Source organism: Chelmon rostratus, chromosome 23, assembly GCF_017976325.1.
Source record: "Chelmon rostratus isolate fCheRos1 chromosome 23, fCheRos1.pri, whole genome shotgun sequence".
In the NCBI taxonomy this organism is placed as follows: domain Eukaryota; kingdom Metazoa; phylum Chordata; class Actinopteri; order Chaetodontiformes; family Chaetodontidae; genus Chelmon; species Chelmon rostratus.
This window is the reverse complement of record NC_055680.1, coordinates 5,223,277-5,250,815: the sequence shown is the minus strand read 5'-3', so window position 1 is coordinate 5,250,815 and position 27,539 is coordinate 5,223,277. Positions and strand designations below refer to the sequence as shown.

General features: G+C 44.6%; 1 protein-coding gene across 6 annotated transcripts in view; it reads right to left on the bottom strand.

Moving 5' to 3' along the window:
- nlgn2a (neuroligin 2a) overlaps positions 1 to 27,539 on the bottom strand; it is a 102,111-nt gene that overhangs the window by 41,198 nt on the left and 33,374 nt on the right. For 3 of the 6 annotated variants that reach the window (XM_041964656.1, XM_041964657.1, XM_041964659.1), the window contains one exon: positions 13,497 to 13,646. In XM_041964656.1, the coding sequence (XP_041820590.1) occupies positions 13,497 to 13,646 (150 nt within the window). Of the gene's footprint in view, positions 1 to 13,496; positions 13,658 to 16,254; positions 16,260 to 24,348; positions 24,398 to 27,539 lie in introns of all 6 variants that reach the window. The other 3 variants (XM_041964658.1, XM_041964660.1, XM_041964661.1) reach the window with 3 other exon arrangements.

Sequence of the window (27,539 nt, the reverse complement as noted above, 5' to 3'; positions counted from 1 at the left end):
AGGCTCCTGAAGAAGGGCACAAGAGAGCCAACCAAGCGTTTGTAGGCAAAGATCAAAGACTGAACGTGGTTAGGAACACGTATCAAAACACAGCGTTCGCCATTCAGTTCCAGTGCTGATGCTCTTCAATACACACTTGACATTATAAAATACCAAAGAGTAAATTAATCTCTGGGTGGAGCTCTGAGACCAAATATTTGACAAACTAGTCCTTTAATCAGTGAAGTTTGCACAGAGGGGGAAGCTGGTGCCGTTTCCTCGCTGGATGGCGTGGGAGTCACAGGATCATACATCACAGAGTCTTCTCGTGGGTTTGGCCCCAAGGCGCCGCAGCACTAATGCTTCAGACAGCGATGTATACGGGCGGCCACATCGCCGAAGGCTAGAATACATCACGGACAACTTTGCACTGTGTCTCGGCAGACAGCTGTGAATCAGAAGCAGGGATGTATAAACACACATTCACTCGACCGTGGCTTGAATTTTTTAACACGCAACCGCAACAGTAAATTCACGACGTTCACAGGCGAGCGTTCATACAGTTGAAGTGACAGACGTCCTCTCGTTTCTGGCCGACGAGCAGCGTATTGAATGAAAATGGATTTCATAAGGTCCTCTGTACCTTACAGGGTTCTGGGACTCCAAGTCAAGTGTTTTGCATCAACACACCCACACCCAGAGGAGATAAACGCACGCCGAGGACAAAGTGGCTTCATACCTGCATCAGTTACTAATTCAACACTCAGCTGTTACAGGCAAACTGTACAAACATTGACAAAAGGCAAGCAGAGGGCAGTCGAGAAGCAAAAAAAGAAGCAAAAGCGGGACACGCATGCTAACCTGCAAATTCATGCGCACAAACACACACGTTCACCTCACTCCTTCCTTTCACTTCCAGACTGAGTGCCGTGCATGACGGGCATGTTCAGGGTTGTATGCAAACACAGTGTATCTACTTGGTACTCACGGGGCCACGAGGCTTCGTGCAACAGTTTCAAGCAGCCGTTCACTTGCTGCGCTTTGAAATGTTGTCATGTTCCAGAAGTGTTCAGGAAATAGCCTCAGACGGAGAGAAAAAAAAAAAAGGCACGTTTTGATACAGGAGCTCAAGCTTGTTGTGGTACCACTTTAGAGGTGCCATCTGCCTCATTCAAAGCTCAGCAGAGAACAGGGCTTTCCATACGAAAACATAAGCTACTCTCAATGTGTCTGCGTGTGTGTCCCCGCGCGCATCCGTCCACTAGACAGCAGCGTCTGAGGCGCAAATAAACGTTCATTATCATCAGCCTGTCTTTGTTTGAACCGAGCGGGCTTGTCCGGGTTGCGTGGGGCAAATGTGGCGAGCGGAGGAAAGACAGGCAGCCGGGCGCAGCCTTCCCTTCAGGTGAAAGAACGTGGCTCGTTTAGGCCCCGCTGATTAGCAAAGGGTTGCTTCCCCAGGATAGGCTGGTTAATTACTTAATTAGCTCCAGCAGCTTCCTAATGAGATGCCTACGCTGCTTCCTTCTTGATCAGAGGAGAGCCGCAGCGGCACAGGTGGATAACGCACACATACACACACTAAACCCCACCTACACCCCACCTTGTACATATTCATACCCAATTCCGTCACGACCACATTTACTGACACGTATGCATAAATTCTTTAATGTGATGAGCTGGGGAATATGTGCAACTGCTCGTTCTCACACTCATTAAACGCCTTAGAGAACCATGTAAGGTTTTCAATTAATAGGCCAGGTGGTGTAACAGGTTGAAAGTGAAAGTGTGTGTAGGTGTTCAGGACAGTAGTTTATCAATATTAACATGACAGCTCTTAAATTCACAGCCTGGCGAAAGGTGAATTAACAGGGCGCGATATGCATACATGCATAGTTCTGAGTTGAGAAGAAGGAAAGAAATGGCAAAGGACAGTCTTTGACTGTGTTTGGGGCGGATGACTCTATAGCTTGGCCTCTGTGTGGAGGAAACCAGGTGGAGGACAAGAGAGGAGGGGCACGGCTTGGACAGTGTCCAGGTCGAGAGGTGGCCTGGCTCGGGGAGGGGAGAGGCAGGAACTGTGGCTCTCCGGGTCTGGATGTGGGGGCCGTGCAACAGAGAGGAGGTGGAGCAGCAGTGGAGAGCAGGTGTAGCCCGGCTCTCACACTGCTCACAGCATCTGTTACTGGGCCAGCGAGTTACCGCGGCCAGCCTGTGCCTGGCACGTGTGCGTTTGTGCATGTGTGTGCGTGGAGACGAGTGAACTGCACACATGAGTGAACTCTATTTCTCTCCTCGCCTTCCCTTTGTCCGGCTCCCTCTCCCTCGGCCTTCTGCTGTCTCATTTTATTATGTGTGTGTACATGCTAATTGTGTGTGTGTGTGTGTGTGTGCGTGCTCATGTCAGGTGTCCTATCGCCTCTGACATTATCATGCTTCTCCTCCCATCAATCACAGTTGCCCAGGCTAACCATGAGGCCGACACCAGGCAGTCCCGTCCTTGACCTCACCCTCCCTTTAATGCAAATTACTTTCATTACCATTCATATTGCCTGTGTGTGTGTCTGCGTGTGTGCGCGTTTAAGGCGTGAAAAGAGGTGAACACACACACACACACTCTCCTGGCCGCAGGTGCTGCGTTAGCCAAGCTTGATGGGTTAATGCAGGGTGGAGGCGTGGAGGAGTGAGGGTTAGTGGACACCCAGGGGAGAGGAGGGCATATGGGCTACGGATCCCAGCTGTGCCCCGGGAGGACCCGGTGTTTCTGGAACCAAAGGGATGTGGCGACAGAGCAGCCGGGCATGGAGAGGCACAGGCTGGAGTAATGGGCTGAGGAAGTAGCAGGCAGCGAGGGGAACAATGAGGAAATGATGTGAATATAAGCAGGGGTACTTTGTGCCTGAACGCTCGAGCAAGAAACTTCCAGCCATTAAATGACAAATATCGTCATGTGCGCTGTTCAGGGAACTGAATCTGGGGCTTTCCCCGACATTCAGCTCTATATAGACCTCGGCTGCCGAATCTTTGAGATGCCAAACTCCCTCTACTCTAGTTTGCAGTTTGCAACCTTAGGACAACTTTAGACCTCAGAACAGCAGTTTAAGTGTTTTCCACATACCTGACAAATTAGTCATCCATGAAAATATAAAATCACAGGCGTCATGCTGTTGACACAAAAACAAAACAGAGTCTGTGGCATTTCTGGCTAAAAATATCCGTTCCATGCAGCAGGATGTGTAAATGTTGTGGGTTTAAAAACACACTGGACAAATCTAAAGAGGAGAAGGAACATCAAGTCTTATACATGTCCATGGCTGTCATCTTATTGGACGAGAGCAGACTGTTCAATTTCTATGCCTGCTAACAGTTCTTCACCTTCGGAGCTGCGCTTAGGGCTGAGATAATTTGTTGGCACTTTTACCTTGACTGGAATTTAATCTCAGTCTTAAGGAGAAAATTCGAAGAAAATGTCATCACGGTGTGAATTTTCTTGCAGTTTTTACCACTCACTCACTCAAGCTCCGGACGGCTTAGCGAATACGGCCCCAGGTTTTTGTGCTTCCTGCGCTCAGCGGCGGTATTTAGCAGCCATGCAGGTAGAGAGAGAGGCGAAGACACCGACAACCACCTCAGCAGGCCGGGAGGCAACGAGGCCACACAACGCTTTTCGGGGGGAGGCTCGGAAAACCTCTCAATTTGCTTAACTGGCAAACCTCTTGCCTAACACATAACCAACAGGTGACAGCATCAACTTCACACTTCACCATTCTCTCAGGATTATTCAGGATCGCTTGGGGAACGACAGGAAGGGACTGAAGTGAAAGAAGAAGCACGGAAGTTGAGGAAAAACAGTAATTGAGACGCTGCCACGCTGCCCTGTGTGTGAGAGATACGCCATCTCGAAGTGTTCGGCGCTGGTTTTTTACACCTGACCACGTGTCTGTGACCTAAATGCGATCACAGCAAACAATGCACACACATCTGTATGACTAACATCAGGAGAAACAAACACAGCCTACAGTGCCTGGCTATTAAATATGCAGCACTGGAGCATCCTGATGCCATATGCTGTTCATCGTATGTGTGTCGGCTGCATGCAGAGAGAGCTCAAAGGCTGTGTTAGTTTTAGTCCACGCACAGAAACATTACAGGGCATCAAGGCGGATTCTAGCACAAACGCTGACTGCTTTTTTTTTTTTTTTTTACTTTGTATTTACATTCCCTAACAGCCTGTCTTTAGGAGCGTCAGTGTGAATGCTAAGAAGCAAGGGAGGCTAGTGTGGCTCCCCAAACAATCCCGCCATCCCCAGGGGAGAACTGAGTCTCCCAGTTAGCCCCGTAGCGCCGCACGATGATTCAAACGGCTGTCATCCCTCCGTAATGATGATCCATCCCCGGCTATTACCAGCCCATGGTTCCTCACTTACAAAGCTGATTGTTTGACATGCGGAACATACATCAGCATAATCTGGCCCATAACTCAGTTTTAAAGAGTGGGAAGTGACGATCAAATGAAAGAGGAGATGAGCAGGGGACAAACAGGAGAAAGAGAGGAGGCGAGATGACGGTACAAAGGGAGAGGAAGTGAAAGTTGCTTGAGGAAGAGTAAGACCGACAGGTAAACGTAAAACAAGGAGAACACGAGAGAGATCTGTGGATATACATACACAGGCAGAGTTATAGTAAGTGGAGAAGAAGGCTTTCGTCAAATCCACAGGGAACCAAACTGGAACGCCTACATAACTAGAAGGGCACAGACCTCTGCCAGTGCCAATAGTCTGCTCTTCTATGATATGCAAATCTGCAAGCCGAACCACGATACATGGCTTCATGTATCTCCAAAACTTTCAGAATGATGTCAGAACATGGTTGCCCCTTGCCAAAGGGCTCGTCTTATCACATTTTGGATACGATAGCAAAACCGTATCCTAAAAAGTTGCTTATTAACCTCATTTTTGTCTTAACCCCAAGACAAGGCCAAGCCCAAGCTAAAGGAGACCTCATACTTACTATTTTTTCTGCTTTGGTGATCATCTATTGCATCAATGCAGTAGATACCCAGCAGCTAGACCATACTTCCAACAGCAATTCCCAAAACTCCTGCAAACAGCTGCCATATTGGTACGGGGGAGATGTGCCTACTAATGCACATATTGTCTGCCAACTCGCTGAATTCACTGAATTTTCAACCAGTTTTCGAGTGGTTTGGTTTGTTCAAAATGTCAGACACGTAATTATGATACTTCATTGTATTAAAAATGCAGGTTTTCATGCCATATCCTTACTTATGAGGATGGTAACAGCAACAGTTCTATAACATAATATTTAAGAGTAGTGTAACTTATAGTTACAGTTACTTAACTTAATGTTATCTTAATATATGGATAAATAATTGGGATAAGAAATGAATGAATCGCTGCTAAATGACAGTAAGGGCATGATGTACAGATGTGATGCTGAGCAGAAAAAGGATTTCTGTTCTCTAACTTTCTATGAGGAACAGCAGCTCTTGTTCTGCCGCTGTTGCAGGGAGGCCCCAGCAAAGCTGAGAGGAGATGACCCTTAAATGGTGACTTCTTTCATTAAGTGGTATCTGCTCACAGACGCTGGCGGTGGCCAGTGACTTGAATCTGCTGCATTCTGTTAAAGAACAAAGAAATCTTTTGCATTATTAGCTGTGCACCGATTCCCTTGTTTGTTTTTGTAAATCACTAACGAGTGAACAAAAAGACTTTACAGATTTATACTGCAACACATGTTCACTATAAATGATGTATGTATGATGATATAAATGTTGTACTGCTTCATTTGAAGCATTGTACAGTCTATGGATGTTTTGTGGTGTTCGGTCCCTGTGAATTAACATTATGGGCAAATCAAGAAAATTTCTGTCTGAAAAAATTTGCTCTTAAGGTTGGACTGTGACCTGCATGCAACATTAATGTCCTGCTTTTAGGGAGACACCATATTTTAAGGTTTAATTAGTATCCTCTGTTGTGCATTTTACCTGGATTGTTTTTAAGAGAGGATGCTCAAATGATGATGAGGAGGACATAAATTACATGTCTTCATCCTTCACCAGTGGAAATCATTTCCTCGTAGACAGATAGCAGTGTTGCAGCATGTCTGACTGGGCTCCACAAGTTCCTGAAGGTGTGAATCTATAGGAGGAGAGAGGAGGGTGGGGAAATGAAGGAGGAGATAATAGAGGAAGGCAAGAAAGTAGGAGGCATGTCGGGTGAGAGAGTATCAAGGCCACGGACGACCAGAGGAGAAACAACGTCGAGGGAGCGATGAGGAAGAAGCTGCGAGAGCTGTGCGGATACATGTCTGTGATTGCGTTAATGTGTGTGTCAGTGCAGGAGGGCGACTGTGTGCATCTCACCTGCAGGTGGGAACGTGTAGCTGTGTGTGTGTGTGTGTGTGTGTGTGTGTGTGTGTGTGTGACAGGGGCCAGCCGAGGTGCTAATCTCCGCTCAGAAAATAGTGGACCAGCCTGTCCTCCTTCTCAAAGTCACACTCTATAGCACCCAACACACACACACACACACACACACACACACACACACACACACACACACACACACACACACACACACACACAAACACACACACACGCACACACACACACACACTTAAGACACCACAGTCCCCCTTTCTCTCCCCCCACACGGAGTCAAGAGGACTTTGCTCATCAATTCTGCCTGAGGTTGCTATGGAGACTGAGAATAGTGTGTGTGCGTGCGTGCGTGTGTGTGTGCGCAAGTGTTTGGGATAGGTGTGTGTCTGTGTGTGTCTTAATATCTTCTCTGGTCCTGTCAGGTCGCCTTTCACACTGTTGTCTTGTCCTGGGATGGCACACACAGACATGGCCACAAAAACACACACACGCACGCACACACACACACACACACACACACTGAGGACCGCCTGCTGAAGCGTTGAGCAGGCACTTCTCACTCCACACTCCCCGAATACAAAATCATGAGTTTTACAAAGTAACAGTGTGTGAGTGTGTGTGTGAGGCAGAACCATTTTAAGGAGGATACTTCCTGAGTGCAAAACATTCAAGCCTGTGTGTGTGTGTGTGTGTGTGTGTGTGTGTGTGTGTGTTCATTCTATGCACAGAAGATGCCGTGTGCATGTGCACAGACAGCAGCACAGAGCATGTGTAATTGTGCTCTACATGAACGTCTGCTCCAGTGCACATTCAAAAGCGGCTCTGCAGGTTTTATTTTTAGCATCACAGGCGAATGCAGCCCCTCTCCCCCTCCCCTCTCTCCTCCCCCCACCCCTCATGCTCTTTGCCATCTCTCTCCCACTGTCACTTCTCTCATCTCTCAAAATCTCTCACCCTATTCTGTGTGTGCGTGTCTCGGCCACAGCGTTCACACACACACACGCACACACACACACACACAGCTCCTGCTGCGTACAGTATGCCGACATAAGTGCTGCAGCACCAAAAAAATCCTCTAAGCTTTGTACCGCGCTGTTCCACCTCTCCTCTCTCATCATCATTGTTAATGTCTGAATGAATGCATAGTCTCACTTTCATCTCTCCCTCCCGCTCATGTTCTCCCTCCCCGACTCTTGCATTGTTGGCGGAGGGATATAAAAAGCTCATCGGGGCGGAGGTGACGTATGTACTGTAAGCATGTCTGTCGCCAGGGCGGCCAAGGCAAGGTCAAGTGCTCGGTGGCCCGGTGAAGCTTTCCATTACACGCTGAACCCGGCAGTATCCCCGCAGAGAGCCCAGTAGAGACTGCCTGCTGCTTCCTCCTTCCCTTCACCGCCATGCCTGCTGCCGGAAAATCTCGCCTGTCTGGGCGCAGACAGGTATATTTCCATATTAGCATACGGGGGGAGTCAGGCGTGTTCTGCTATGTGAACGATTCCACGGTGGCTCGCATTTGCGGAGTGCAGGCAGTGCTGGAGAGACGGCTGTTAAATGAGGGTGTCGGTGGAGAAGGAGAGAGAAAAGATCACGTCTCTCAATCAGCCAGCTGGGAAAAAAAGGTTGATTTCTCTTCCCCGACCTCTGCTGCTGCCATTCCCGTCTTTCTCTGCTTGATTTCTTTCTGTTTTTCCTAAATGCTCGCACGGCAAGCACAGTAAGCACAATGCATGCTTCGACGTACACAAGCACACAGATAAAGCCTCAAAGAGAAGGAGGTTAGCAGAGACAGTGTTTTTACAGTTTCTGTATTAAATACGCCATCTCTACAGTGACTAAATACAATTTCCTCCTAAATTTGACTATTTTACCATTAAAAAGCAAGAAGCAAAAAGAAAAAGCCAAGCAGAGAAATTGTTTGTCATTTCAAAAATAAGTCAAGACTGATTCCTTCCGTCAAGACATTCTTGGAGCTATTTGTACCACAGGATAGGAAGTGACTGTCTTGGCTGGGGCCATAACTCAGCAAATGGGACGCTGTGAAGGGTTTAGAATGGATGGATTGATGGCCAAGTTGCCACAGGGGAAGAGGAGATCTGAGGAGGCAGCAGAAGTAGCAAAGCACTGAGCAGAAAAAAGGGAGCTGGGATCAGAGTATTTTGTATGTCACTACAGCAGCTGTTAAGAAAACTTTAAGGAACTTTAGAAAAGTAAAAAAAAAAAAAGAAAAAATGCCTGAGCCACTCTATGTTCTCTGGAAAGTCACATCAAACTAAGAATGTGCTCGTACAAGGTTTCCTTTATTTCAACTTGTAATCCATTCAGGTGTTACACAATTCCGACTGGATCAAGGATATTTACTCATCCAAAAGAGATTTTCTCTCACCTCCCTCCACAGCGAGGTCAGAAGTGACTTAAAAGAATTGTGTGATGCAAGAAAGAAATCAACAACACTTCAAACCCATTACCATTTCTGTACAATGAGCCTGAAACGCCTGTCTGAGGCAGACCCCAAGAAAATCCAAAGCTGTTCTTGAACCATTTGAGTACATGCATGGTAATGGTCCCTTCTGAAATCTAGCACAGACGGTTTATCCCCAAAAGAATCACTGCGAGTGCTGCTGGCACTGAGTCAGAGAAGTTGGAGCACACCGAGGGAGAGGGTTTTTATTTCCACCTGTATATGTTTTTGCAAATGGATGCCTGCTATATCTGGGCCTTATTAGCTGCAAAACACAATGGGACCACAGCATGAAGCCTTATCCCAGTCCAAGTTCAATAGCAACTGATAACAATACCGCAGAAAATCAATATTTACACATGTTTTCCTAACTGTGTGTCCAGGCATTCTCCAAAAAAAAAAAAAAAAGTCAATTTACTCCATTTATCTTGATTAATATTTGTACTTTAGAGGTTTTTAAACAGGGGGATTGTCAGTTCCTCCAGGTGCAACCTATACAACCTCGCTACCATTCATAGGGTATGCATGAAGATGTTTCACATTTTTTTTCTTACTTTCAAAAAATCCTGTGAAACAAGCAAAACCAACAATAAATGCATCTCACCAACAAAAAAGCCTGATATAGTTTATTCCTCTGTGCGACACACCACTATTATTGTCTAAAAGCTATTAAAAATAATGAAACACACTGTTGTTCCGTCGTGACAATGAACATGGATACTTTAGTTTATAATGAGTTGATCAAGCAAATTCCCCCGCACCAAAACAGTGTGAGGTTTAAACCCCGCTTGAGCCAGCATGCTTATAGTTTCACACAGATTCTCCTCCGCTGCCTTTTGTGAACTGCGTTCTGGTTCTGAAACCAGCCAATGAAAGACTTTTAACTGAGCACACTCACACGTCCTTCAATACTGTTTCCTTCTCTGGTTTAACGAGCATTTCATACAAATAGCCTCCTTTCTTTGTGCGAGGAGTATGTGATTACAGTTCTGAAATGTGTTTATTAGTTGACAGCCACGTTTCAAAGCCAGGAGCAGACAACCCACACTTTCGTTTGCAATCTGTTGCCTTCCAGATACAGTTCGGGCAAGACACATTTTAAAAGGCCAGCTTTAAGTCTTAATTAGCAGCAGTGCATTCAAATTAACTCCAGCTGTAATCATTTATACGATCGGGGTTATTAAATAGCCTGCTAAATTCAAAACATACGGCGATGCAAAACTTTGCAACCCTCACAGCGGTTTGTGGTCGTAAACCGAGACCACAAACTAACTTTTGCACCGCTGACTGAGGCTGTAAAAGACCATATTAATCAATTTACAAATATACCTGTAACATCCAATATGTGCAGGAGGGGTCTGACACACACTGGAGATAATCTCATGCAAAGATAACCATTTCTGTCTGGCAGGCACAGTGTTGAGTTTGCATTTCACACGACCACATTTTCACTCCTGTATCAATAATTCCTGCATTGCCCTTCCAAATCAGCATGTCAGACTGCTGAAGCAAGAACGCAAACACAGTAGGAACCTTCGCTGTGCATCCACAGAGCAGACACTGATGTGCATGAATGCACGCGGCTACACGGGCCCAATGCGCACAAACGCGCATTTTCTAGCCCTCATACTGGCTTCTCTGTGCGTCTCGCTGCGACCAAGGAAAATGCCGTCCGTCATATAGGATGCACGGGGCGAAAGATTGCTCACATTTCGCCCAATCGCGGCCAAATTGCACTGGATGGCTCTCATATTTGGGAGAAAGCTGCGGTGTTCTCTTTGCATACAAATGACAACGTCTCCCACTCAATTTGCTTTCTCCTTGACTCAAAGAAAGTGATGAGAGTGTCACAGATAGGGTGCTGGAAGAGGAAAATGCAATGGATGCCACCAGAGGAGTGAGGAGAGAGACATGTAAAGATACTGGGATGAAATTTGCAAAGTCACAAGAGAATCGAATACATTGACTTTATCTCGTTTCTTGGTTGAACCAACTTCAGTAAAAAAAAAAAAACTTGGAGTAGCTACTGATACTTCTGAATCATTTCATCCTCTTTGAAAACCAAACTTCTGTTAGTAATCCACTTATTTGGATTCCTTCTGAACAGGATTATTTATGTCAATCTAAAATGAGGCTGAGGCTCGGATGAAAGACTCGACAAAGACAAGCAGTCTACAGTATGACTGAGCCGTGCCACAAGACTTGGTCTTATTGCGATGCCCATTTTGTGGCAATTAATGGCTGTCAAGTGGATTAGATGATAAACAGAACAAAGCCACATCAAAGGAAAATTCCACTTTATTTCATCTTGAAAGTCTTATTTTCTAGCATCGTACTCACCAAAGTAATTCCTAGATAACTCGCCACCATCACAGAAACAAAGTCAGCTGAGGTCTGAGAGGCTGTAAACAAGCCAACAGTTTAGCAAGAATGTTGAAACCACTTCATTGGAGGTGGAAACGCACCCAGACAATAATTATTCCCTCACTGCACAAGAAAACTGTGAGTGTGACCATCTGAGGTCCACTCTGTGAGTCCGGTGGGTCAAACCTGAAGCAGGAAATCTGCCCTCGTCTTCTATTCCAAACAAGGTTGGCTAAAATGGTGTTTTGTTTAAATGGGTTCCTTTTGAGAAATGTTCAATTAATGTTAATAATGTTAGATTTACAGATAAGAATGATCAAGTTTTGGGAAAAAAAAACAACTAAAATTATCCCGAGCACTGCTCAGTAAGGGCACTGGAATATAAAAGTAAAGAAACACGCTCCTGCTTTCCAGCCTGTTTCACGGATCTCAGGTAACGGTCACTTTTTAGATTTTGTTATCCACTTGTAGCAGAAATGCTGGTGAATTTGATAAAGATGCATTGAAAAGCAAACACTTAAGGTAATTACATGCAAATGAAAATCTGTCATCAGGGCAAAGGCTGTGTAAGTGCTCCCAAAAACAACACAGAAACGTCCCTTTAAGAAAGAAACAAAACAAATCAAGGCGAGGCAGCCGATTCTGAAACAGCTTCCAGCAGCCCACTCTCTCCTCGGCTAATGAAATATCTAATGCACTTAGTTTCCTTTAGTTAGCACCTGCCTCCTTACAGGCATGTTCCTCCTCTCCAAGCTAAATTACTTGGTCTCAATGGAGCGAGACAGAGCACGGTGAGTAACAAAGAGGAGAAGTCGAGTGCGTTTTCAGGAAAAAGGATGACGAGCTCGTGCTGGAGAGCCGAGGTGACAGATGATACTCTTCTTTTCTTCCAAAGCTGGCTACGGCAGGATCTCACAGCGACCTGAGCAGAAAGGTTATTCTGTACTTACTGTGTCTTTAAATCCGCCTTAACTACTTTCCAAATCCCTCTCTTTCAGCGTGCTATGTCTGCTGGTAGCAGCTCAAAAGTGCATCATAACCATGCCTTCTCCTACCAAAACACTCTGTAAAGCTATTTTCCCGTTTACAATCCTCGCTCTTTGTGGAATGAATTATAGAGCTGCGAAATAGACATCTAGAGGTTGGAGGCGCCGGGCGAGGGCATGCAGTTAAAATGAAGAACTGTGAGGTGCATTTCTCTGTCAGTAAAAATGCCAGATCTGTATCTGATTTGCATGCTTGTTCCCATCTCTGGATCCCCTCTCATAAAGGCCTTTCAATGAGAGTTACTGGCAAGGTGTGACCTGAGGCCGAATGCAGGACTCAGTAGCCAAATAAATAAAAGAGCGGTCACATTGTTAGAAGGTCAAAGGTGGTGCAAGATCATAAATCAAGTGAAAACATCACGTGTGGAGTGTTGGCCTGATATGACTGCTAAAATAAATATAGAACTTTCACTGCTTATAATAAGTAGATGCTGATAGTGTTTTGTGACCTTCATCTAATTAGATTTTAATGATCATACAGTAACTTGACAAGGTGTGAAAGTACTATAAGTGATTATCCACAGTGCAGACTGAGAACAACGAAAAAACACTGAAAATACTGAAGTGTTGCTTTTGCTCATTGCAAATGGAATGTTGTTTTTTTTTCCATCTCCAGTAACTTCTCTGTAATTCATCTTCGTATCTGTGAGCATTTCAGACGAGACAAGTTTTAAATTATAGTTGGGAAAAATGAGGATGAGAGTATTCACAAAAGTCAGATCAAAACCTTCTAAACATGCAGTGACAGCAATGCAGTTGTAGACAGAAAAATACACTTTTTCAAATATCCAACACTACTTTTAAAATTGCTTTGTTTCTGTTATAAATACCGGTGACATGAATGCAGCGCTTTTTTTTGGTGGAGGGGGCTTCGAAGAAAGCAAAACGATTACACCATCAGGGTGTTTAGACGAGATTCATCAACAAGGAAATCCATAAGAGAGTGAGCTCTCATGATCAACGCCTGCACTGGCTGTCATTAGATTGATGAATTCAGTCAATGTCATCCATCACCGACTCGATCGATTCAGGGAATAGAAGAAGATACCGCTGAAATTGACTTGCATGTGCGCACAAATGACTGTTTTGCGTTTGGTGGGATGGCGGGGAGCGATAAGGAAATTAGAAGATCTCAGACTGAAAATGCGATTATGACGCCTGATATCGTCAGGGTTACGTGAGCGTCTTATTGTCATGGGAGCGTATGCAGCGTTTTAGTAAACGCGGAGAGGCCGTCCAGATCGCTTACCGAGCACGCCAAGCCGGTAGTTCATGGTCACCACAATCACGTTGCCATAGGCGGCCAGGACGCTGGCATCAAACATGTTCCCAGTGCCTTCCATGTAGGAGCCTCCGTGAATGAACAGCATCACCGGCTTCTTCCTGCGGTCACGAATATCTACACACACACACAGAGGAGAGAGCAGGGAATAGAAAAGAAAAAAAGTGTTAATAACTGTATTTACGCCTCTCATATTCTCTTTGATCACATATTGTGTTAGACCATAATATACCGAGCAAACAGCAAATTGCTCGGCTGGATGAAAACACAGGACTGTATTGGAGACGAGGAACTGCACCGTTCCCTGCAGCTGGATGTCAGCTCTTAAACACGAGTTTGAGCTAATTTAGATTTTAGGCAATGATTCCGGCAACAGGCAACAACAAGAGGCAGCACTACAAGAATCTAATCAAACGTTTCCTGGTGATTAAAGCTATAATGCTGGAAGAAAAACCACTGGGTAGTGTAGCATATTGGAGCTAACCTGTATATCACTTCCTCTGATTATCTATATTTCACACTGAGGCCCAGATTGACCAACACCAAGAAGCCACATGTGCAATGGATCCCGCCTAAGAGAGGCTACTTACTAAATCAAAGCATGAAAACGGAGGCAGACGCTGGAAATGAGTTCAAACTGAGAACGTGCAAATGTGACGACAAAACGTTTTTGCTCTTTTTGCTGTGAAAGTGCTGGAGCCAAAGTTCACCCCAAAGTGTTGCGAAGAAGAGATGTTTCCACGGTGTGTAAAAAGGCACTCTGGGACCACACAGCAAACACAAGGACGCCACAACGGCAATTTACAGGTAAAAAAAAAACACCGGCATGGCGCATGGAGCCATATTAAAGCCAAGCCTTGATGTCTGAAGAACATTCTGTGTGCACTCAACTGATAATAAAAGGCCACAGGTTCTTAATATATCATGTCTGCTCTGGATTTCCATAATTTCCTCATTTTGTTTTGCACCTTGGAACTTGGAACTCCCATAAGTGCAAATTGCGACTCGCCCTAAGCTGCAGAGACAGCTATATCGAGCTATTTCTAGGTCAATTCCCCTGTGGGGAATCTCTAGAAAACACCGTTTTCTTGCATGCTATCATATCGCACTGCCATGGATTGTTAGTGGTTCCTGCCTTGAAGCAAACAATGGAAAGATAAGTGAAAAGTTCCATGTGAAAATGTCATTTCCATCACTTAAAAACATGATGAAAAGTTTAGGTGTAGGGTCTGTTCTGTTAATCACTCCAGCAAGTACTGCAACCTAAAGAGCACATTAACTCCTGGATTGTCATCTTTTAACTGATTCAATGATTTTTAAGCCAAGTTTAGGCTTGAAAATCATCTGTTATTTGTTGTCGTCTTGATTTGCTGCCAATATTCTGCTTTTAAATACATTTTATTTATTAGTTGTTTCTTGAACATCATTGAAAAGAGTGAAATCACTTTGAAATCATGCTTCCACTTCAGCAACTGCCTAAGTACTTAAAAATAAACTGGATTTCCTATTAAATACCCTGTAAACATGGATATTTTCTTGGGGGGGGGGTGAGAGTCTTCAATAACTGCACTACCATTCATTAAGACTATGATGACATGATGATAAACTAAAAAATGCATGCAGAACACTTTCAGAGTGCAGCCAGTCATGCTTCGACATACGCCTGCTATTACAGCGCTGTGTGCACGCAGGATGGTCCCTAATGGGCCCTCGTTGGCCTTTGAACCAGTCTCCCAGATGACTGAGAGCAACGCTCCTGCCTGCCAGGAGCCTACAGTAGCATATGGCACACAAGACTTAGAACTGTGGCACAGTGACAGCCCCTGTGGGCTTCAGTGTGTGTGTGTGTGTGTGTGTGTGTGTGTGTGTGTGTGTGTGTGTTTGTACGTTGGGGGATATGCGAGAGCAGAGTGCAGAACAACCACATAAATAACCACTAGAGCATCTGTTAGAAGGGACGAGAGATGGGGGTTGTTTGGCTCCCTTTGAAACCGTGGTACCAGTCAGAAGTTTGGACACACAGTCTCATAAAATGGTTGTTCTTTATTTTTATGAATTTCTACACTGTCGATGAATACATATTGCTCGTCACTGACATCATCTCAACCAGCTTCATGAAGGTAGTCCCCTGGAATGGTTTTCAATTAACAGGCGTGCCTTGTCTAAAGTTAATTAGTGGAATTTTCTTGCACTATTCGACGAACTGCTAAACTAAGTACAGAGAAACAGCGGCCTATCAATACTTTAAGACATGAAGGTTGTTCAATGCAGATCCAATTTTCAGGAACTTTAAATGTTTCTACAAGTCCATCGCAAGAACCATCAACTGCTCTGACAAAACTGGCTCTCACGAACACCGCCTCAGGAAAGGAAGATAAAACGTCACCTGTGCTGTGGAGGATAAGTTCATTACAGTCACCAGGCTCAGAAATGCCAATTAACAGCACCTCAGGCTGCATGAATTGGGCCTTCATGGTTGAATTGCTGCACAGAAACCATTACTGAGGGAGGCCAACGCTAGGAGAGAACTGCTTGGGCCAAGAAACACAAGGAATGGACATTAGACTGGTGGAAACCTGTACTTTGGTCCAGATTTGAGAATTTTGGTTCCAACTGGCGAGCGCTTGTGACACGCAGGGCAGGTGAATCGATAGCACCTGCAGGTGCGGTTCCCACCGTGAAGCACGGAGGAGGAGGTGTAATGGTGTCAGGGTGCATTGCCAACGTGTTCTCATTTCCAGCTCGTCACCTACAGACGGTCATAGGTCCTACGCTTCAAACTGTGATTCTCTGAGGACCCCTCTCGTGTCAGTTTTGCATGCTCAGGCCTCTGCGGTCAAGTTAGAAATAATTAACATGCAACGTCTGGTTATCTACGTCGGGGTAGACTTTCAAAATAAAGCTCGCAGAGAAAAATAATAAACACCCTTACGAAGCGTCCACATGTGACCAGTTGGGAGTGAGAACGTATGTTATTTATGTATATGTGTGTTTCATGAGAAATACCTACTGAAACATGCATCAAATGTTTCACACAGTACACACACCCTAGGGTATCACACACACACACATACACACACCGTTAATGTAATACACAGCCATCAGTCAGGCAGTCACACTCACACTGGGGAGAGAGAAACTTACAGGCAGCTGCAATGGAGAGTCGCTATGGCAACTGCTTCACTTCCACTCATTCCTGCCTCTCCTCTCTCTCTTTGAGTCTCTCACTCTCCCCACATGAGCCACTCTCACGTGGACAAAGTCTCATTGACTGTTGCCGCGGCAACATACTGCTCATGCATCTCTAACCCTGTGATGCCCTTCGCCACGTCTCCACCTGAATCTCATTTCATTAGCGGCAAATGACCACATACACACTTCCCATACGCGCGTCTCTGCATTCTGCATCGGGAGATGGAAACTGACAGCCGCTGGCATCATGGGAGACAGAACGCAGATGCACTGATGCGCCCACCCACACCCACACATGAGACAAACACACACACCAAGCAGGCTGTCACAGTTGACCTGCAGACTCTGTGTCCATGGATCAGTTACAGGGCGAATCGTTCTGGCACAGTGACAGACAGGACGGAGGCCCTCAGGGGCTACAAGCTCTCCCTCTCTCTCTCCTCTCTTTCCTCTCTCTCTCTCTCTTTCTCAGGCTTCCTGTCTCTCTTTCTCTCTCTCTGCCTCTGGCTTTGTTGTGTTTCAACCGCAACAAAAAGTTTAGCATGCAATGGCCACAGATGGACGGGTGGTTAGGTTGGGCGCCTCAGGAGTCACATGCCATCCCCATGTGGGATGAAGTCCTTTTAAAGCTCACAAAAAGCCACCTAGGATTCAATCATTTATCTGCTAAAAACGTGCAAATGTCATGCAAGAAGGTGCTACGAAACACTAATCAGATGATCAGCTCTCTCTGTGAGAACCGTGGTATTACTGCATGTACAGGACAATACTCATGTGATTTGCTTTTCACGTTCACAACATGCGTGCAGGCGCTGCATGAGAAGCCGATGTGCTCTGCCGTTGTATGAGAAATAGGACAGTGTTCAGAATATACATACAAAGCCACAACAAATCCTCAACATCCCATCCTAGATTATTGGCAGATGGTAAACACTTTCACACAGACTTGAGCTGATGCTGGACAAGGAGAGGCTTATTCATAGTGACGCGGCAAAGCAGGAACAGTTTTGTGCCGCACTATTGCTTACATGTTGAACTAAAGGAACGGCAGAACTATAGCAACAAGTCGACATCACCAAAAGACTCACATTTCTCCATCTAATTTATGGCTTATTTAAAGGCTTTCCTGAAGGGTTGAAATTATTGTACATTTTGCAGATAATACTGATGATACAGAATAATGTTATTACATTTCAAAATTTATATATATATATATATATATATATATATATATATGGGTTTACACATATTTACCTGTACCTATAAAGTAATTTTCATTGTTCATCACTGAGCATTCAAATGGTTACACGCTCACAAGGGATTTACATGCAATGCATGCATATACGTATATATGCCCGTTCCAAGCAAATATAGTGCAAATTTAACTGAATCTGCAAAAGAAAAAGCACATGATTGCGATTGTGTGTTGTATTAAATAAAAATGAACAGCTGGGGGTGTCATCAAACCATTGCAGATAAAGAGGAGGCAACGACATGACGTAATTAAAAGAGCATCAGTCCACTCTCAAAGGAGGGAGAACATTGAAGAAAGAGCCATGGTAATATGACATTTCTATTGGTTCGATGTGTTAATTTGAGGAAGGTTACAGTCTCCTCATCGCTCCACATCGATCTGATGTTTTCATCTGCCACTATCTTCGGTCTCCCCAGTGAAGCAGAAGGTCCCGTGGAGATTTAAGTCACATGCTTCACGTCTGTGTCCACTTCACTTCTTTTTGCATGGGAACAGGTAGACGGAAAAGCACGCACTGTTTATAATCATATCTAATTCAAATGAGCAACGCTGATCACTGGTGGCGCTTTCACAGCCACATCAGAGTTGTGTTTTCAGTGTCACGGCGTGAAGTTACTGCCATTAATCATCACCGCTGCTCCTGCTTCACAGTAAAAGCTGTTCACATGTGACGGAGGATTTTTCCATTGTGGCATTACATTGTTTCCTTAAGTAAAGGATCACAACACTCCTCACATAACTGCTAGCAGTAAACGACCAAAAGAAAGACCTGAGCTACTACCTACGAGGAGAAAGTGGCAGGCTGACAGTCAGGCTCTGTTGCTTTATCAGAATTATAAAAGCCCTTCAGCTTCAGACAAAGGAGAAACAACGATTAACGAAAAAACAAAACTGAAAAGGTGAACAAAATCAAATAACCCAACAATGCCACTGAAAACACTGGCTCTGCTCCGGAAACACAATCAACAACAAAGACAAAGCAAGATGGCTGAGAGCAGCTGAGTGCTGGTACCCTGAGGAGCTTAGCGTGGCTGCTGATCCTTTCAAGCAGAACGGAGACAATGAGACGATTAGGCCTAAACTTGTGTCGAGTGTTCCAGTTTAGCACACCGCCCACCGGTTGTCCTCAGAGACGCCACCCTCTGGTCTCCGGATGAGACGCGGAGTCCTCCGTCTCCGCTGCATTATCAACCGACTGATCAGTCGCAGGGATGGAGCGCGGTCCGCCGCCCTGTGCACGTCACTGGCGGGTGCTGATTTTATGAGAATCGATGTCTGCTATCAGCAATTGCTGACAGATCCAGCAGAGAGGGAGAGGAGACACTGGTGTGTACTCAAGGGTTATAACTGGAGGAGAGCAGTAACTGACTCATATTTAGTAGCAGCTGAGGGTAAACCGAGAATTAACCTCAACTACTTCCTGTCTAACTTGGTTTGGATGCATGAAGGCTCCGTGTGGAGGACCCGGCATTGAGAAAGCATTTATTAGCCCTTAACAGAGCAGAGAGAGAGCGCAGGAGCCTGGTGAGATATCATCTTCCCATACGTTAAACTGAGCGTGGAGCGATGGAAGTGTAGGACCGTCTCCTTCCAGAGAGTCGTAATTAAAAAGATACTGACTCACGCTGAGGTGAAGCGACAACTCGAGGGGGAATAAAGCAGCATGCAGAGCTTTATACCTTCTCCAAATTAGCATTTCCATTCCTCCCATACACCAGGCGTTAACTTTTTCCACCGTTTCTATTTTCATTTTCATTAGTGTGGAGAGGCCAGCGAGTGTGTGCGCACGAGCACGTGTGGGTGTGAGGTGGAGATAAATATTGACCTTTTACGCTGAGATTCCAAGCTGTAATAACAGGGAAATTGCTCACAGCAAATGATGAACTGTCATCTGAGTGCAAATACACACAGGCTCTTTGTACTAGTGGTCCAATTAACAGAAAGGTTACAGAGTGGTGAAAATATTGTAACAGTGTAATGGAAGGAATACATTTGTGGATCTTTTTGTATTTCTGAGACCTGTATTTTTAGTCATGATGGACTGGAATTATTACAAGCAGCTTATCTTCTATGTGCAAGTCAGGCTGTTTAAGAAATGGGTGGATATACATCCCAAATTCATGTGGCTAAATATACTGTGGAATGAGGCTTTTCCATGTGAAGAAGATCTATTGAAAAACTGCCCATGTAAATCTTAATGCCTGCATATTCAGAAGAAAAAAATCAAGAGTTTCATCTGTGCATTGCAATTTTTTTACATTGTTTATGAACCCAAACTACAGAAAACACACAACAGCATTTGTTTTATGTTACATTTAGGTCTTTCAAAAATCGTTGAAGACTGAAGTGCAAGCGCAATAACAATAAAAAACACACACACACACTTACAAACTGGGCTGTCATCTAACTGTGTCGCTATTAGTCCCAAATGTGTGTGTGTGTGTGTGTGGGTGGGTTAGTAGGAGGTCAATGGCAGGCTGATGTGACTGGAGGTTTATGCAGACACAGGGTGATGAATGGGATGTGATGAGATGCACAGCAGCAGAGCTGGCCTATAGGCCACCGAGCAGGGCTAAGGCTTAATCGTTAGAGCACAATGGATCAAGGCAAAGGCCACACTGATTACATCTGGGACATGTGTGTGTGTGTGTGTGTGTGTGTGTGTCCATGAACTGGTGTTATAATACTTGCGAGAACCAGCTGTGGAGACGAGGAATGAGCCTTTTCATCGAAAGTAAGGACAATTCACTCAGACCTAACTTTAGAAAGAATCTTTTTTTTTTTGTGGCCAGAACACAATTACAGGTTCCATCTTCCATCGATACAGAATGAAAATCAAAAAGCACATTAAACTGGCTTTAGAAAGGTCATTCATCACATTAGACACCATGCCACTTCTGTTTAATCATCCTATTATTTTTAGTCAGACTTACATTACTGTGGAATAGTTAATTGAGTTAGTATCAGGTACTGCTTTACAATCTCTTCCCTGATGGTGCATTCAAGTGCTCACGGAAGACATGCAAGACCTGGAAGTCAGCAGCCAGACAGTACAGCCCTTAAAAAAATATGCTTTCACAAAATCAAACCCAACAGACAAACAAAAGAAGCAAACGAGAACCTATCCTGTAGGATGTTGTGAATGTCTGTTCGAAGGTGGCTGCTTGACAGCTGAGTCTCGAGTGTCTGTTCCAGTGTGTCTCCTAACACCCTGATTAAAGTGTGCACAATTATATGAAGATAATTAACAATTATATTGCCTTGTAAAAGATTATTACATCTTTCAGCTTTTTTTGCGTTTTGCCCATTGTAACACAATCAAAATGCTACAAACACCTGTTTCCACACATTATTTGAAACCATCTGAGCCGATGTTCCACTGAATGCATCTGTCCACTGCTTTCTACTCTGTGCATGGACATATGGTATGTGCTTGCCTGTCGAGGGTTTATGGGATAATCATATTAAGTGACATAGATACATGCACTGACAGAAAAGCTTTGACCAGTGTGTATACTTGACATCAGTGGGACACATACATATATACATAAATACGTACAGAGCCTGTACAGTGCAGCTAGTTGGATAGTGATAGGTAAACTACCTGCAACTTGAACACCTGAATCCAGTGTTGTTGATGGCACTGGCAGCTACATACGTGTGATCAAGGGGATGATGCAAAGCTATGACAAGGGCTTTGTGTGTCATCAGTGTTAAAAGCCTGAACACTTAATTTGCCATGTGACGTGTTGTCACATGAAAGAAAGGATTCCAAGGATTCCTAGTTTTGTGATGTTTGTCAATTACAAGAAATAAATTACAGGGAGGCTAAAAGCTCCACCACTCTCACACTGGTTGGTGGACAGACTGTGGAAGCACACACAGAAACACACCAAGTGCTGCTCCTGTTGTCTCTGCTCTGTCTGCCTGAGCTTATAACTCTGGGGCTGTGGGGACCAGCATGGAGTTTGGTTGCTGCTGTTCTGTTTGTACTCTGTCTAAACCAACTTTACTGCCTGCGATAGTGAACAAACACCCACCCAACAGCGCAATGTGCTTCCAAAGATCAGACCAGCAACCCATTTCTGCCCCAAAATAAGCATCAAATTAGCATAAGCATTCAATGGCATTTGATATATCTACAGTATTTATGTAGTGCTGTATGACGGGGGTGGGCGTCATACCGGTTTCATGTTCGCCGCATCATGGATTTTAAAGGTATCGTTGTTACAGTGATAGATGTTTTAGCATGATAAAAATAATGTGCTTTGCTGTGGCTGCGATAACATGCAGGCAGGGAGCTGCTCATAGAACAGGAGTTACATCCAGTAACTACCATTTTCCTCATCATAACTCCAACTCTGGTAATGAAAACATGTGGAAGGTAACGTTTCATGCACAGCACACCAATTTCTCTGTTGTTGGCTGCAAAACCGTGTGGATTGCCTTGATGGAAACAAAAGGAAAACTTGTTAGCAATATATGTGCGCTAATCATTTTACTTCAGTCTGCATTGAAAGCGAATACAAAGCAGGATTCCCTTCAAATCTGAAGCCCAATGATGGATCGGCACCAACTTCAAACTCTGTTTATGCTGCTTTACTGAGTATTTTGCTGGTTAGCTTGTTGAATTTGGCGTAAGGTCATTCCGCGGCTAATGACATCTAATGTAGATACACACACTTCATACTGCAACACAAGCCGAGCTGGCTCTGTTCCTACACAAAAGCCCCTTTGCCCCGTGATCCACGTTGGTATGTGTGTCTGTTGCTGCTGTGTGTAAATGTAGTTGATGACGGGCCCCGTGACACACTTACTACTGTACTTATATAATACACTTTTGGGTTTGCTGCCAAATACTCAATGCTGTTGAGACGCCTAATCCTTCCCCTTGTCCAACTCTTAGAATGACTCACATTACATTTACTAATTAAGCTCCATTATAGGGCAGACTACTCGTTCCATGTGGATGTGGGCCTAGACCTCACTTTCATTCCTATTTGGAGCCAATAAACACATCATCATCATCATCATATGTTCCTTTACAATATCCATAGAGTGAAAAGAGGTAGAATCATGTCTTGAGTGTTTCTGTAATACTGTCTCTGTAAAAACCAAAAGAAAATGCTGTGATATAAATCTAAGGTCATATCAGCCACCCCTACTCTGTAATAATTATCATAGAGTATTGTGCAAACTGATTTTTTTTTTGCTCTAGTTATTATCCAAAAAGCACTTTTTCCCACAAAAAAGGGATAAAAAGGCTCTTTGTCCAGCAATTAGATGTAGCGAGCGTCTTATTATTGTGGTTGCTGCAATGTGCCGACACATCTGCACCTTTTACTCCTTTGTGTTCAGAGCTCAACATCTCCAGCGTCTGCTTCCTTCTTCCCCAAATCAGACGGCGATGCTCCTTCTTTCCCTCAGCAGATTAAGTGTGGGCGAGGTTAAAAGAAGCAGAGCAAGGGAGAGGAGAAAAGACGGGGACCACTGGGATTAAGAGTAGCCGCCCTGGCCTGTCTTACGACAGCATGCTCTTATTAGACTCAATAACATCTCGAAAATCACAAGCACTCCTCTATGATTTTCCCTCGCTGTCCATCTTTCGCTCTTTCTTCTCTCTCTCTCTCACCTCTGCCACCGGCAAGTGCTCTCTCCTCTCCCTATCTCGCTTCCTGTTGCTCTCCATCTATCTCGCATGCTTTATCTTCCACTCCTCGCACTCTGCCACCCCGGCCCCTCTCATCGGCTCCACTTGTTTGTGTTCTGATCTCCATTTTCTCTGATACCCCCTTTCTTTTCATCTCTCGCTCTTTCTGCCTCTGTCTTAATCTACCGCTGGCCAGCCTCTCGCTGTGAGAGTCTATTTGTAACCTCGTCTCGAAGCCCAGCGTGTTCAAGCTGCTGGGTTTTATTCACTGGCTGGTCTTCCTTTCTTTTTCGTGCTTTCTCTCCCTCCATTTGTCTTCCTCTATCTGTTCCTCATCTCTCTGTCATAGGATTTCGTTGGACTTCTACTGTTAAATTATCTCTCGCGCCCTCTTCCCTCTGCCCCATCAGTGTTATAAATAATGGTTGGATTAGGCTGACTTTGTGTTTTGCTCACTATTAGGGAGCAGATCAATTCAACAAATTGAGTGGATGGGGAAGCGAACACACACACACACACACACACACACACACACACACACACACACACACACACACATCCAGGCACACAGCCCCTCTGTCCTCCAAAATGCCACAGTGACAAAGACGACACAAACACAGGCATTGTCCTTGTTTTCCCACTGCTGCCTCTCTTTGCCCCTCATGACAGGCTTCTTCTTCTCTTCTATTTTCCACCTCCCTTTCTTTCAGCCTTAAGCCTTTTGGACTTCGGCTGACCCCTCTCCTCTTCCTTCCTTCCTCCCTTCCTTTCCTTTCCTTTCTCTTTGCTTTTCTTTATCTTATGCCTCATGCTTGACTGGCAACACTACACCCTCATTTTTACGCTCTGACTCTTGTTTGAAATACAGTGAAAATACTCAAAATAAAAAAATGCAATCATCAAAAATCACTACTCATGGTGATACTATGGTCCACTTAACAATGAATTTAAAAATAAATATGACAATTGCCGCATTTGTGGCAATTTTGCATCCCTAAAACTATTCAAACTCCTTATTGCAGAAAAAAGTCCCCTCATTGCTAGACAAACACTCCTAACTCTCCTAACTGCTTAAAGACTCTCCTGACTCCTCATTGCTTTCAGAAACTAACCAAACTCTTTATTGCTTAACAACCATCCTAACTCTTGTAATTCCAGTCGTTTGTTCTGTGCATAAACTATTTTCCTCTACATTTGCAAAAGAATCATAAGTGAGGACATTTCACAGCGAAGCGAGTCAACAGGTATATTGAAAATGAGCATTAGGATCTGGTTTGAGTAGTCCAGCAGTGCTGGCTTGGCTTGTATATATATTTGGTACATGAGGTAGAAACAATTATGAACTGGTTCTCAGTTTATTGTGTTGAATTACCTGAATCACTAATAGAGTAGCAATATGGATTTTTGTAAACCGCCTATATTGCAGGTTATTAATTTAGTGGAAGGAATGACTGTCAATGAAAGTCTCTCCAGCAGCCATGCGTGTATATAAATGCACGTGCATGTCTTTGCCTTCATACGTGGACACGTGTGCGTCTGTGAATAAAATGCAACCGCAGTTCAACGCTTCTCCCTCCTCGTCTGTCCTCATGCAAACTCCCATTATCTCCAGTCCACCTCCCTCCCTCCCTCCCTCCCTCTCTCGGCCTCTCTGCCTCTCTGCCCTCCCTCCTATAACAATCTGGCCATTGCTGGGGCTGCCGTTCCAGCCCTGGTTTCAAGGGGTGTCTGGGGTCTAATTGGGACTGAATGAGAGTGAGTGTGTGTTGCTGTGAGGCCTCATCGACACAGACTGGGATCCAGGGGCATCTCCCCTATAGAAACTTACTGCAGGGTTAATTTACATATAAACACATTTCGACATGCAGACAATGATTGCACAAAAGTGCTATGCACATGCAAATACATGCACGTTTGAGTTTTTTGTCTATACTGGAAGTGTGCTTACTTTTCTTTACTTGACTGAACCTAAACTCAGATGGCAACTCAATCCAAACTCAGCCCATAACTTACTCAACAGTGGATGAGGGGCCGGACGACGGGAGGTAGCTCTGGGGTCGTCAGAGAGCCACTAAGCTCACTTGGTGTTTATCATTATTTTGTTGGCCAAATGTTGTATTGAGTCTCAAGATTATTTTTATTTTTTTGAAGAGATAAGGACTCGTTTGTTGCTAGTAGTTATCATTATGGATACTTCGTGTTTTTTTGGAGTTGGTTAACCCTGGCATAGACTGATATAGACTGGTATAGACTGGCATAGACTGGTATAGACTGGTATAGACTGATATAGACTGGTATAGACTGGCATAGACTGGTATAGACTGGTATAGACTGGCATAGACTGATATAGACTGGTATAGACTGGTATAGACTGGCATAGACTGATATAGACTGGTATAGACTGGCATAGACTGATATAGACTGGTATAGACTGGCATAGACTGGTATAGACTGGTATAGACTGGCATAGACTGGTATAGACTGGTATAGACTGGTATAGGCATTTTGGAACAAGTGGAAATATTAAACAATAATAGGCTAATTATGCCTAAATACCTTTTTGATTTCAAAGTCTAGCCCTCACAGTATCTGCTCTTGGACTATCTCTTGGACAAATGCAGGTGAGGACTCCTGCCACCTTGTGCTACGAACAGGCGACAATAAGTTATGAAGCGCAAGGTTTGAAATACATTTCCTATTGATCAATAACATTGAACATCCAGTGCAGCTGAAGATCATTCACAGCAATGCTGTTGCTGTCGAGTTCACACATTAACGTAATGCCAGAGAAATCGCCATCAGCCCCTACATCACAGATACAGAACCTGTCTCCTTTTCTCTAGAACACAGTTTGTACAACTAGCGTAAGTGTCGCGGTAAGAATGCGTCTGAGTCAGAAAGAAATATGGACTAACTGTCTGAGCCTCGTCCGCCTCTGACGTTAATTCATTGATTAAATGTTCTGTTATAGCCAATCGTTAGACCTCTGATCATTCTTAACTGCGTTGTTAATCGCCATGGACCTTTGACTAATCAGTTTGAGAAACCCAGATGCAATGTCTTCTTTTCTTATTTGCAGAGAAACAACAACTTGGGTGTAGAGAGTCTCCGCTGTCGCCTCCGTCCAGACACCAGCGTTCCCATTAAGTAATCCTGGCAGCTCTGCCACTACCCACCGCTCTCCATCTCATATACAGCGATACCTCCTTAATTGGAAGGCTGCTCTGACAGTCACAGCACAAACCAGGTAAGGACACACAAACACAGCGAGTATGAGTTTTGTAACTCAACAAGGCGACTTTTTGCTCAACATGTAAAACTGAAGCTGCTCGCGTGGACCAGGATCCGTCGTTCCTGCTGTGTGCGTCAGCGCACTAATCAAACATTTCCATATGTGTGGAGATCTTCCTGTTTGTGCTCCATGTCACCCCTGAGGGGGGGATGGGGATTATCAGCAGCCATTTATCTCGTCTCGCCTGTCCTGACAGTTAATCTGATGGCGGAGTAACAGATTCCACTTCGGCTTCTGCTGTCAGGCCTTCAGCTCGGATTGGTTTGTGCAACTTTGATTCACCACACCCACGTTTTCTCTGCATCCCTGCAACTGAACCGAAATAACCGCTGGCAGCGTCGGCGGCTCGGAGTTTAAAATCGTCTTGGAATATGACTGATGGAAGTTTTCCACCTGTAGTCCCACTTGATCGCATCTGTCTCCTGTGACGATCCGTAGTCCAAAATAAACTTTTTCAGCTCCTGGTAAATAAATGTAGCTGCCAAGAATATTTCCACCGGCTCGGCTATTTATATACAACTCATATACATCACAAAATCACACCGCTACATCCAGCATCACTTCCTGTTGTCAGCGAGCTGAGTGAGGAATCAGGTTGAGTTAGAAATTGGGCCAATTCAC